This window comes from Pseudophryne corroboree, chromosome 8 (genome assembly GCF_028390025.1).
Source record: "Pseudophryne corroboree isolate aPseCor3 chromosome 8, aPseCor3.hap2, whole genome shotgun sequence".
In the NCBI taxonomy this organism is placed as follows: domain Eukaryota; kingdom Metazoa; phylum Chordata; class Amphibia; order Anura; family Myobatrachidae; genus Pseudophryne; species Pseudophryne corroboree.
This window is the reverse complement of record NC_086451.1, coordinates 438,050,378-438,063,882: the sequence shown is the minus strand read 5'-3', so window position 1 is coordinate 438,063,882 and position 13,505 is coordinate 438,050,378. Positions and strand designations below refer to the sequence as shown.

At 53.1% G+C, this 13,505-nt stretch overlaps 1 protein-coding gene across 2 annotated transcripts in view; it reads right to left on the bottom strand.

Annotated features, from left to right (window-relative positions):
• Positions 1–13,505, bottom strand: part of LOC134949482 (uncharacterized) — a 48,547-nt gene that overhangs the window by 23,980 nt on the left and 11,062 nt on the right. For both annotated transcript variants that reach the window (XM_063938076.1, XM_063938075.1), the window contains exon 3: positions 8,779–8,964. In XM_063938076.1, the coding sequence (XP_063794146.1) occupies positions 8,779–8,964 (186 nt within the window). The remainder of the gene's footprint in view (positions 1–8,778; positions 8,965–13,505) is intronic.

Below are 13,505 nucleotides of genomic sequence, written 5' to 3'. Positions count from 1 at the left end.
ACACATGTAATAACTCAGCTGGAGGTGAAACGTAAAGACCTGCTGAGGGACTCTGATTAGACCAAATTAGCCGAATTATAGATTAGAATTCAGTCCGTCAAGTCAGGCAAAAAATCGCAAATAACTCCAGACCCCCGCTGCCGACTCATGCCAGCAACGGCGAGTAGCTAATCCCTGAGTAGGATAAAAAAGGGGGAACACCAACAGACGCACAACACCATAAAATCACAGAACTGGAACAACGTAATACATTGCCATTTAAACAAAGCCCCAAGCGCAAACCGACCTCTCATGTGACGGGGCGAATATATCGTCTGTAACTTGACGACTTCCATCGCCCCACCGCTTGGATTTCAGTTCTGGAGCAACCCGCCGCAGCAGCCGACGTCGCTGCGCCTATGCGAAAGGAATGGGTACCGAAAGCAGTGGGTGGGAGGCCCAAGCCCGCCAAACAACGACTCAGCATCCAACGAAACTGGTATTTCGTGACTGGCAGCCCATCATAATGCAACAGCCAAGACCCCTCCTTAACGGGTCGCACCACCACATATTGCCTTGCCAGCCAACTGGGCAAACGCTCTCCTCTAGCGCTGGAACCATTGTAACCCAGCGCCCTCTCCCCACTTGATCCGTCTTGGAGCGTCGCAACCTGCACAGCAAGGACCTCTCACCCACTACCACGTCCCCGACCAGCATGCGCGAATCTGCTCTCTTGGAAGGCGCTACCAACTCAGAAACTCGAAAGGCCCCGTGGTAAGCCATTGAGAACGCCAAACTAAACAAAAGCGTCTCAAACTTGGACGACGCGACTCGCCCTACCGCCTCGATGACGGCTGGCAACAAAGCCGCATCGATGGGCCGCCTCCTATCCGGTGGCGACGGCGCAACTCGCGCCCACCCTTTCATTGCCTTCCGCAGAACCTCGCTTTTTGTTACGTCAGGGACGCCTCGCAGCTTGCAGAAAAATGAGATGCCTGCCAAATACCGCGATACCACTGCTCGTGACCTAAAGCTGCCACATAAAAGAAAGCATCAGCCGATGCCTACTCTTACCTTGATGCTGACGCCCTTGGACAAACTCCTCCCATTCACTCCAAGCTTGTTCGTAAGCCTTGAGCGTGGCTGGCGCTACTGACCGCAACGCTAGACCCTCCAGTCCGGCCCGATCACCTGCCAAACCTAACCGGGACAATGAAAACCTTGCTCGTTGGCCTCAGGTGCCAACAACCAACACCTCTCCCACTGTCCTCGCGACAAAGCGTCGACAATCCCATTCTCCAAACCGGGCACATGTTGCGCGCGGAACCACAGGTTCCTATGCAAGCATGTCAAAAGCAATTGCCCTAGCACCCGCATAACCACCAACGACTTTGCCCTCTGGTTATTAATCGCATGCACCACGCCCAGATAATCGCATCTAAACAAAATGCTGCGATTAGCCAGCCGATCGCCCCAGACCTCCAACGCCACCATAATGGGAAAAACTCCAGAAGCAAAAGGTCCTTCGTGAAACCCCCGCGATGCCATTCTGCCGGCCACGAGGCCGCGCACCAAGATCCCTCCAGATGGCAACCGAATCCAGAGGCGCCCGCTGCGTCGGTGAACAGCTGCAACCTAGCGCTGTCCGCCATTGGGGCCTGCCATATACAGTACACACCCCGTTGAAGTCCTCGAGGAACGAGGCCCATATTGCCAAATCCCTCTTAATCTCTGAGGACAAACGCACGAAATGGTGCGTTCTGGCACACCCCGCAGTCGCCCTTCACAGCTTCCGGCAGTACACACCTAAAAGCGAACTCAAATGAGCCAGAAGGCGCCTGGAGCCTTCTTAGGAACCACCCCCACTGGAGAGATGACCAAGTCATCCCCCGAAGGAACACGCCGCGTTGTTAAACGTGAAACATTTTCCTTTTGTGGTGGCACGCCCCCCTGCGCGGACTGCCGACCTACCTGACTTGGCCAATCCGCCGTCCGCGCCGAACCACTGGGAGGACGACCCTGCGTGGTGCCCGTCCGCCCCCGGCTTCCGGGGCTCCTCCGCCTGTAGCGAAGCCCGGGTGACCTTGAGCCCAACCTCAACGTCCTTGAACCCGAAGTCCATGACCTGCAAACCTTCCTGTTGTTCCCTGAATTCCTGATCGTACCTGCGCCACTCCGATCCCGAAGACGTGCGCTGCATGTCATGTACGAGATGCAGGTACCTAATTATATTCGTGTGCTCTGCCGGCCTGTCCTCCAGGTAAGATGCCGCGAAGACCCAGAACCCGGCCAGGCAATTATCGAAGGTACGGAATGCCTCAGCCCCGATGCCCTTCTTTGCGCCACCACCTTATACTCTTTCTTCGCGACCTTCGTCAATACGAACACGTCCACGAAGTCGCCCCTCCAAATCTTCTTGCGGCAGCTATCTCGCAGCCCCCGCAGTACAGCAGTATAGACGAATCGCACGACACCGGGCAAATTGCGAGCTTCTTGGCCCTACGCGCTTCCTCGCTAAGCCGCTTGCGCCTGTTCCGCTGCCCTCTTGGCGAATTTAGTTGCCCGCTTCTTTGCCCTAGTTGTGCTACTGACTTCGGACGCCTGTGACGACATTGAAGATGAGGAAGAGGAAGAACTACGCGAACTAGAGCTCGTGGAGGAACCCGAATACCGACTGCACCACCTTACCTGATGCCGCCGACTGCCCCGACATGGAATCTTCCGGCGCGTCCAAATCGTTGCCTTCCTCCTCGAAATCTGCCATCGCCTCATCCCCGAGCTCCCTTGAAAAAGAGGAAGAAGCGGAGGACCCCTCCAGCACTCGCGGCACATGCCGCGGCCTCAGTGCTGGGGGCGTTGCGGCCGTGAGCTCCCCCGCGTCCTGCCCTGGACCCTGTTGTAATTCTGCGGCGACCGTCCCGAGCTCACGGCAGGCGCGTGCCACCCGCTGCGCCGCCATAGCCCGCAGCCCGCCGGAACGAACAGCCGTTCTAGGGGAGGCAGCTGCGGCTAGCGGCCCTAACACCTTCACCGCTGTGGCCAGGGCCGAGCCAGCGCTCCGGAGGGGTCGTGACTGCCCCAAAACGCGGTCCTGGGTCCTTCGCCGGGGCCCGCGTGCGACCACGCACTCGCCGCCCGACATGCGTGTGCCGGGCATCCGACGCACGCTGCCCTTGCGGGAAAGCGGAGGCACCGCTGTCGACGCCCGCACTGCCCTCGCCTCCGAATTTGTCCCCTCTTCCCGTGTATCGGAACTATCCGATGCCGCAGAGGGGGGGGGGTGGGACCGCCGCAAGCTCCTGCGGCGCGTGCAGCAGCCCCGCGGCCACTAACCCATTCCCTGTCCCCCCTCCTCCCCCGCAGGCCGCTAGATTCCGGCCCTGGGGGAGTGATCTGAAAAGACCGGGAACCCCGCGGCGCAGCAGAGCGCGCGCGCACTGCTCCGCTTTCAGTGGACACGGGCTCGCGCACCCGGTGACCTCTTGCTGCCGCACCCCTTCTCCTTGGTATCGCACTGCCCTGCCAGTGATCATAATTGCCCTGTCTCCCCTCTCCCCCCGGCTCCCGCCGGACTCCGGCTGCCTGGGAGATAGCAGGGGAGACAGCAGGGCCGGCGGCGCTGCTGCGCACACACGTGCGCGGCTAGCGGCGCCAGAGGCGAGCGTGGGCGCGCGCGCACCTCGGGCGCGCGCCCCACTGCTCTCTGTCACCACAAGGCCTCTTGTCTGGGCTCCTGCATTAAGAGCTCCATTAGCTTAACCTGGTTGATCACTGCCTCTCCCCCTCCCTCCCCGCTCCACACCGTGTTCCGGCTGCGGGGGAGAGGGCTGAGGAGACAAGGAGGAAAGCGGCGCCGCTGCGCGCACACGTGCGCGAGCGGCGCCGCGCGTGGGCGCGCGCGCGTCCCACCGCTTCCGGTCCGTGCTCTCTCAGCCGAAGCGTTTGGGGATGACGCCGTGCGAGGCCCTGCGACAGGCCTCGCTCGGCTGGCCACCGTCCCCCGCCCAGTGCCCTCCCCCCGCCTGGAACCACTAGCCGGCCCCGGCAAGGGGGAAGAGCTGGGCATCGAACTCAGTCTCCGGTCCCTGGATGAGCGCCTGGCGCGGCGCGCTCCCGCGGGCACCCGGCACTGGGGCTTCCCCGGCCATGCCCGGAGGCAAGGGCTGCTGCCCGCCCACCTCCGGGCGGCCTGACTCCCTCTCTGATCCTCCTCGTCGGCCGCTCCCGCCAGTCACATCCGGCCCGGCTTCCGCCAGATCCCTCGAGGAGGCCCTAGGAGACGGGACGCCATCCCCAGGGCCAGCCAGCTCGCCCCCGGAACCAGCCCCCACCGCCCGATGAGCGGTAACGGGCTGGGGTCCCGGCGGACCGTCGTGGGCGAGTGGCAGCCAGAGCACTGATGTGTGACCTAAATGCAGGGAGCTGACAATAGAGATGGCTACTGACTCTCTGTCTCAACACAGTGACTGGAATCATCAGGAAGTGTGAATGATTCGAGTCACTCACTGTCTCGTGAGTCGAGACAGCAGCAGCAGCAGCTTCTCTCAGACAGAGGGAGGAAACTCTGTGTCCTGTGTCCTTCAGTCAGTGTGTTCTGCTGTCTTTAGCTGTGATTGGCCAGAGGCTATACCAGGTGACACCCAGTGGGAGGGGGGAGGGAGCAGTCACGACTCACCAGTCAGTGAGTGCTCTGCTGCTGTGCCTGATCCATGTCATGAATCATGATTCCTCCTGAGTCTGCCAGTGAGGGAGACAGTTGTACACTGTGTAGACTCAGTGACTCAGTGAATGAATCTGATTCATGCAGCAGGAGGTGGAGCCCCTGTGGTACAGGGCTCTCGGCTCAGTGCTCACTGATCCTGCTCAGTGTGATTGTGGGTGGCAAACTCCCTGGAGGCTAGATAGTGGATAATATAATAAATCCAAGGCCACCTAAAATCATCCAATTAGCAAAGTATGCAAGATAAAAAAAAAAAACGTTTTATTTGGTTTAGTTACAGAATGAATGATGTGTTTCATGGCTGTTAAGCTTTCTCTCCTCAGCCAAAAGTAATGTCATATTCTATAACTAGTATGCAATAAGTGGTTATTAATAATATATCAACATAACAGTAAATCTATGTTAACATATTATTAACAATCAGGGCATAAGCAGCTGCCTCCCCCAGATACACTGTACAATCACTGCAGCTGAATAACTCCATGAGTCCAGCACTGATCCTCCAGCACTGGCAACTCACTGATTCATGTGCAGTCTCTGCAACACATTCCACTACAGATGAGTCATGACTCATGTGCCGAGACACTGACTCCAGACACTTCACTGAACTGAGTCATGTGTCTCAGCTCAGCTCAGTGAATCACTTTGCCCATGACTAGCTGACAAAACACTGAAATGTATAAATCCGAAAAAGAAAATCGGGGGATTCTGCAAAGCAGCACTCACCCCAAAGCAAATCACCAAGAGACTTAAGATGGCCTCTCCTTCCCTATATATAGCAAACCCTCCCCCTAAAGAAGGCTGTACTTTCCTCACAGCTAGGTCCACCCCTCCCCAGATGTTTAACTCTTTCCTCTCCTATGCAGTCAATACTCTCTCCTTACAGCAGATCTTCCCTCTCTCTCTCTCATCTCTATCCTCTTCTTGTCTGTCTATCTCTCTCCCCCATCTCTATCACCCTGCCCTCCCCAAGAGATGTAGCAGTGTCACTACAGAAGGCGCTGGGTATGCAGGCTCCAAGGTGGTCATTCCGAGTTGATCGCTAGCTGTTTTCGGTCGCAGTGCAGCGTTTAGTTAAAAATCGGCACTTCTGCACATGCGTAAGTGGCGCAATGCGCACGCGCGACGTACTTTCACAACAGCCGAAGTAGTTTCACACAAGGTCTAGCGACGCTTTTCAGTTGCACTGCTCGCCGCAGAGTGATTGACATGAAGTGGGTGTTTCAAGGAAGGTAACTGACCGTTTTCTGGGAGTGTGTGGAAAAAACGCCTGGGGAAATGCTGGCTTAACGCAGGGCGTGTCCACGACGTCAAAACAGGAACTTAATAGTCTGAAGTGATCGCAAGCGCTGAGTAGGTCTGGAGCTGCTCGGAAACTGCACAATCTTTTTTTGTAGCCGCTCTGCGATCCTTTCGGTCGCACTTCTGCTAAGCTAAAATACACTCCCAGTGGGCAGCGGCTTAGCGTTTGCACGGCTGCTAAAAACTGCTAGCGAGCGAACAACTCGGAATTAAGTCCCAAGTACTGACAGAAGGGTGCGCCTTTCACTGCTCCACAATTCCTACAGTATGTCTGTACATGTCAGTGTGGGGAGGGGCCTCTCCTGGGGCAGATGTACTAAGAGGTCTATTTATTAACATTAATACATTCAGGTGATACTAAAATAATGTGAAAAGGGTGTGAAAATAAAGGGCATTTAGGGCATTTAGGGCATTTCATGAAAAACTGCTCCAAACCCTTTAATTCAAATTTTTTTTTAGTAATCCACATCGCACTGCACTGCAATAATTTGGCATTTGCCCAGCTTTCTCTGCCCCTGGCAGAGAAAGCTGAGCGGGGACCCGTCAATGTGATCAGCTCTGTGTGTCCGATGGACACACAAGCTCATCACAGTGTAAAAAGTTAAAAAAAGTTAAAAAACAAAAAACAAAAAAAAATACTCACCGGTGTCCGCTGCGCCGGTGAGCGCTGCCTGGCGCCGGGTCCCCCATGTGCTGCAATGTGACCCCGGTGCAGTAAAGTGATGCTGCAAAGCGCCAGCGCACCTTACAGCACTGGGGGTCACCGCAGCGCACAGGGGCCGGCGCCGGGCAGCCCAGCAGAAGCAGCGCAGACCAGCTCCCTAGACTGGTGAGTATATTGATCTTCTGGTACATGGATAATATATCCTCAGTTACTGCAGTTTCACTGATCTCTTGCCTTCCCATGTGTGAACCTATATGCAGTATATATTTTCAAACACTTACAGGACTTATCTTTGAGGAGCACTGTATAAACCTTTTTTATTTACCACAATTTTTACTTTGGAAATATAGGGCCTAATGCAGACCTGATCGCTGTGCTGCAAATTACACTGTCCTGCGATCAGATAGTCGCCCCCCAGGGGGAGTGAAAACTTGTCCACTGCAAGTGTGCGATTGCATGTGTACGCTGTGCGAAAATTCCCCTCAGTCAGCGGACAGCTGCAAAACCGTTCCCATCACACTCACCATTGAATGTTTTTCCCATTCTGTGCAATGTGTGCGTAGCGCAATACTTATTCCTCCAGTGCGATGGAATCAAGCTGATCGGGACCGGAGCTGACGTCACACACCCACCATGAAAACGTTTGGGAAAACGCACAGCAGCTATCAGGTCTGACTCGGACCCATTGTTATATACAGGTATGTACATATTATGCACAGGGCACTTACAGTACGTACATATATAAATTACAGTACTTGTGCACCTTTTTTTGTTGTTGTCTCAATAATACTACACTAGAGAGCGCTCTCTCTCTTTCTTTCTCTCCCCTTGGTTGCCTATGTTGCTATTTAGGGTATACGTTCAGGATCCCGGCTGTTGGGATCCCAGCACCTGAAATACCGACACTGTAATCCCGACAGCTGTCAGAAGACCGACGCTGGAATTCCAACCAGGTCAGCATCCTGATGCCAGGGTACTGACAGCCGGGATCCCAAAGCTAAGTATTGTCGTAAGGGTTAGGATTTCGTTTTAACCCGGGGGTTTAGGGTTAGGCTGCAGAGGAAGGGGTGGAGGTTAGGGTTAGACTGCAGGCAGGGGGGATGGGGCTGGGCATCACCAGTGAAGAAGGGAGGGGTGTAGATTTAGGCTGCAGAAAGGGGGGTTAGGATTAGGCACTAAGGGGGAGGTTAGGGTTAAGCCCCGTACACACGGGGAGATGTGTGCTGAGTGATCTAGCACAGACCGGTCAGCACACATCTTACCCCCCGCTCAGCACAGCGCGATCTGTACTGAGCGAGGGGGCCACACAGTGGTGAAATGAGCGATGTGCTAGATTGTGTCTGCATGCAGGCCAATCTAGCGCCGGCGATAGTGATGCGCGGGACCGCACATCGCTATCGCTGTGGGGCTTACACACAGAGAGATCCGTGCTTAACTTCTAAGCAATCTAGTCAGACTGCTTAGAATTTAAACACGGATCTCTCCGTGTGTACCCCCCTTTAGGCACTAAGGGGGGAGAATAGGGTTAAGGGGGGTACACACGGAGCAATGGTCAGCTAATTTCTAAGCAATCTGACTAGATTGCTTAGAAATTAGCAAAATACATCGCTCCGTGTGTGCCGGCGACAGTGACACGTGGTCCCACACGTCGCTATCGCCGGTGCTAGATTGGCCTGTATGCAGGCACAATCTAGCAGGTCGCTCATTTCACCGCTGGGTGATATGAGCGGCCATCGGGTCAGTCCAACCCCCCCCCCCCCCCCTCGCTCAGCACATTGCGCTGTGTGCTGAGCGGGGGGGAGAGATGTGTTCTGAGCGGTCTGTGCTAGACCACTCAGGAACATCACAATTCCGTCCGCCAGGATTACATACAGATCCCCTATTTACTAGCTGGTCCTACTTAATGAAGCTGTAAGGGAGGAAGCTGTCATGTCATTATTTGTCTTCTAGCTCTATAGTGCCTGGTATAAACATTCATATCCTTCCACTGTAAATCACTGGACAAATAAAATATATTCACAAACCATCTATTTCTAAATGTTACTTATACTATTACCCTTGTTTACTTGTACAATGACTCTTATTCTAACATACTGCAGCAAATTACACTTACCTAGTGTCGTAGTCATATTAGTGCCAGTGGTCATAGGTGGTGAGGTGGTCGCAGGAGTTGTTCTGGGAAAATCCGCATTGCACAGGTCCGTATCACAGCACCACTGGATTGATGAGCGATCGTTGGAATGCATAATGCAGCGCTGCGCGTCCAGGCAGTCCTTTTGCCGACTTTTCCGTCCAGCCCCTGTCATGGAGATATAATAATACGTGATATACAGGAAGAATGTACCATACTGTATAGCTGTAGCCCTGTGCCAATAATGGTGCTGTGAGATCCCTATACAAAAGGGCTTCTGTGCGCACCCCATGGTGCCAGGAAAGTCAAGCCTCTTGCCACTAGGGGGCATATTTATCAAAGCTATTGAGAGAGATAAAGTACCTACCAATCAGCTCCTGTCATTTGTGGAGGAGATGTACTGTACTAAGCCTTGGGGAGTGATAGAGTGGAGAGAGATACAGGTTTTGTTTGAAAAACGACAGTTAGGAGTTGGTTGCTGGTAGTTTATCTCTCTCCACTTTATCACTCTCCAAGGCTTAGTACATCTGCCCCACAGCCTGCAACATGGCAGCTGGTTGGTTGGTTGGTTGGTTGGTTGGTACTTTGGGGTCTATTCATAAAGCAGGGAAAAGTGTGGAGAAGTGAGCCAGTGGAGAAGTTGCCCATGGCAACCAATCAGCATTGAAGTAACATGGGCAACTTCTCCACAGGCTCACTTCTCCACACTTTTCACTGCTTCATGAATAGACCCCACCACTCTACCTATCCAAACTGTGATAAATCTATCCCTAATCTTAATCCTAATTTTACTGTGGAAAGGGGAAAACATACATTTGTACTATTTTGTTCTCTGTTGGCGTCACAGAAGGTGTCCTTTAAGGATTGTGAAAACATGTCGCATCTGTTGTGTCATTACCCATTTGACAGGGCAAATGGGTAATTTGTCTGGGGAACTTGCCTTCACAGAGGGATACGGTCGTCAGGTCAACCCAATTTAGGTCGACAGTCATTAGGTAGACCACTTAAGGTTGACATTAGCATTATGTCGACATGGGCATTAGGTCGACATGTACTAGGGCGACGGGTCAAAAGGTCGACATGAGTTTTTCACTTTTTAAAAAAACTTTTGGAATTTTTCATACTTAACGGTCCACGTGGACTACGATTGGAACGGTAACCTGTGCCGAGTGAAGCGGTAGCGGAGTGAGGCACCTTGCCCGAAGCATGGCGAGCGAACACGGTGCACTAATTAGGGTTCCCCGTCACTTTACAGAGAAAACGACATCAAAAACAGTCCAAAAAACTCATGTCGACCTTTTTACCTGTCAAGCTAGGTCATGTCGACTTAAGTTGACCCAACGACCCATACCCTTCACAGAGGCACCACAGACAAGGAATTGTATAACCAGGAACATTTTGTTAAAACGGGACATTTTCTTCTGAGTGTTTTGCCAAAATAAAAAAGAAGTGTGTAAAAAAACACACACAAAAAAAAAAAGAATGGTCTTATCACTGGGGCGCGGTACAGTGAGACCCCCAGTACCTCCAATGTTATAAGCAGGGCTGTTTCTAACCAATTTGGCTCCCAGTGCGAGATTTAAAAATGCGCCCCCCCATGACATAAAAAAATGTGCCCCCCACACCTAGATAAAAAAAAAAACTTGCGCGCGCACCCGGCAAGGGGCCGTGGCCTCATCTAAATGGGTGTGACCTCATTTAAATGGGCATGGCCTCGTCTGAAAAGACTACCTCACAATCCAGTTTTGACCCTGCTCCAACAGATCACGACAACCACAGGAAAAAAAAAATCTACCATATTAAGCCCCACACAGTAATGCCCCATGCACCATATTATGCCACACACCGCAATGCCCTTGATACATTAAATCCCCACACTACGGCAGGCAAGAGTCCCCATTTCACACATTACGGCAGGTGTCCCCATTTTACACATTGAGAGAGAGAGAGAGAGAATACTTACAGAGGCGATTACCGCTGTTCGGCCCGCCTCACCAGTCGCTCCTTGCGCCGGCCTTTCCCTCTTCCTAACTTGGATCCCCCTCTGTACTCCGCTCAGGGGGGAAGGGGGGGGGTTCGCGGAGTGACGGGGTTGCGTCGTGACGTAACGACGCAACCGCGTCATTCCGTGAAACTCCACCCCCCGAGCGGGTTACTCGGGGAGAAATAGGAGGGGGAAGCAGGGAGCCACAGTTAGTGCCGCGGCGGGCGCCCAGTGCGGCTGCACTGCTCGCCTGCCCCAAGAAACGGCCCTGGTTATAAGGCCAGCCATATACTGATAATTGCTGGCCTGTATCAGAGAAGCAGCTGCTGTCTGTTGTCACTGCTCGTTCCCCTGGGAACTTCCCATTCATATAATTTGGATGTTGATTGTTGACAGAAGTGGCATGTCCCCAACATGGCTGGAGAGCAGAGCTGGAGCATTAGAGATATTGGGGGCCCAGCGGATCAAATGAACATTATGTGGCCCTCTCAGTGCAGTTACCATGCTTAAAGGCCAACTGGAGTTACAGGCTAGCTCAGAAATCAACCAAACAGTAACTAAATAGTTGTTTCGGGCCAAGCACAGCGTTGCAAGTATGCAGGTACGCTCGGGTACGGAGTACCCATAAGAATTTGGCAGCGGGTACTCAGTACCACCTGCCACACACTTTGCCATTACCACAATTATAATGCGCCACAAAGTAATAAGCTTGGCAGCATGACGGCTCCTCCCACTTTGTCAGGGTTACTGGGAGTGCAACGGTGGCTGTATTTTCCTGATATAATGGGGGCATTACTTTATATTTCTATTATACTGGAGGTATCACTATATATTTCTATTATACTGGAGGTATCACTATATATTTCTCATACGTCCTAGAGGATGCTGGGGATTCCAAAAGGACCGTGGGGTATAGACGGATCCGCAGGAGCTTGGGCACACTATAGAGACTTAAACTGGGTGTGAACTGGCTCCTCCCTCTATGCCCCTCCTCCAGACCTCAGTAAGACTTTGTGCCCAGGAGTGATGGGTCACACACTAGGGGAGCTCCACTGAATTTCTCTGAAAGACTTTATATTAGGTTTTTTATTTTCAGGGAGACCTGCTGGCTACAGGCTCCCTGCAGCGTGGGAGTGAGGGGAGAGAAGCAGACCTACTTCTGTTAATTTCAAGGCTCTGCTTCTCGGCTACTGGACACCATTAGCTCCAGAGGGTTCGATCACTTGGTGCGCCTAGCTGCTTGTTCCCGGAGCCGCGCCATCACCCCCCTCACAGAAGCCAGAAGAAAGAAGTCGGGTGAGTATTGGAAGAAAAGAAGACTTCAGACGGCAGAAGACTTCAGTAACAGAGGTACAGTGGTAGTGCTGCGCTCCATGCTCCCACAAACCAACGGCACTCTCAGGGTGCAGGGCGCTGGGGGGGGGGGGGGGGGGGGGTGCCCTGGGCACCAAGTTACTGGTCTTCTTAAGGTGAAAAACTAGCAAAAAAGCATTTAGGTGTCGAAGCACCATGGTTCATCCCCCGCCAACATACTTTAATGATTTCCCCGCCACCGCTTATACGGGTGCAGGGCGCGCGCGGGGGGGGGGGGGGAGCGCCATGGACAGCGAGTTAGTTCTTACCAGTTCTCTAACTCGCGCTGCCGGGGGCTCTGTATACAGACCCCTGCAGGCGCGTTATGCCGTGGTCCCCGTCGGCCGCCATGGGTGCAGGGCGCCGGGGGGTGGTGGCGCCCTGGGCAGCATAGATAGTTAGAGCTCCCGGGCGCCGCCATGAGAGCGGCGGTTGCACGTCGCGCCGGGGCTCCCGCTTCCCGATCGGTTGCCTGGGATGCAGGGCGCGCAGGGGGGCGCCCTGAGCAGCATGGTGCTGGGTAAATATAGAGTCTTTACCCTATATTTAGTGCTCGGCCTGTTTGGTTTTAGATATACAGGGGGGCTATAGCGCGCCAAGAGGGGCGGAGCTTAGCCTCACACACAGAGTCAGCGCCATTTTTCCCTGCTGTCCCCGTCAAGCACAAACACAGTGCGGGACATAGTGTTTGGGTTCTGTTGCCCTCCCAGAGGTGAAATCTCCCTGTGTAGGGTCCCCTGGCTCAATATAGGGTATATATATATATATATATATATATATTTTTTTTTTTTTGTCGAGCGGGCTTAAGCGCGCCGGGAAGGGGCGGAGCTTAGCCCTCACAGAGGGGTCAGCGCCATTTTCCTAAGTCCCCCACCGGGACTTGCTGTGTACTAAGAAGGAAGGGGGGCACAGAGTGTTTTAATGCTGTATGGGTGTCATATATCATTAGGATTGATAATGGACGCAGAATCCTTGTTGTAATACATAAATACACTGTTTCCCTTTTTATTTACCCACTATTGGTTAGTCGACATGTATCGACAGGTGTGAGGGCTTTGTCAAAGGCGCCTGTGGGGATAACTGTCGGTTTCGCCGACGCTTGACGGTACTTGATTCAAACAACTAAGTATTGGCAGGTTACTTTTGTGTACTTAAAAACAAGTAAACACGCTAGGGAAGACACGGTGGTCGGTCGATGCCCTGTCGGCATCAACAGTAATGTCTGGGTAAAAGAATGAACAGGCTGTTATTGCCTTGTGCCTGTATTGGTATATATATATTTTATATATATATATATATATATATAAGTAGGGGGAGTGTTATTACAATTGTAGAGGTATGCTTCCCTCAGACCCCTTGGGGTTCCAAGATT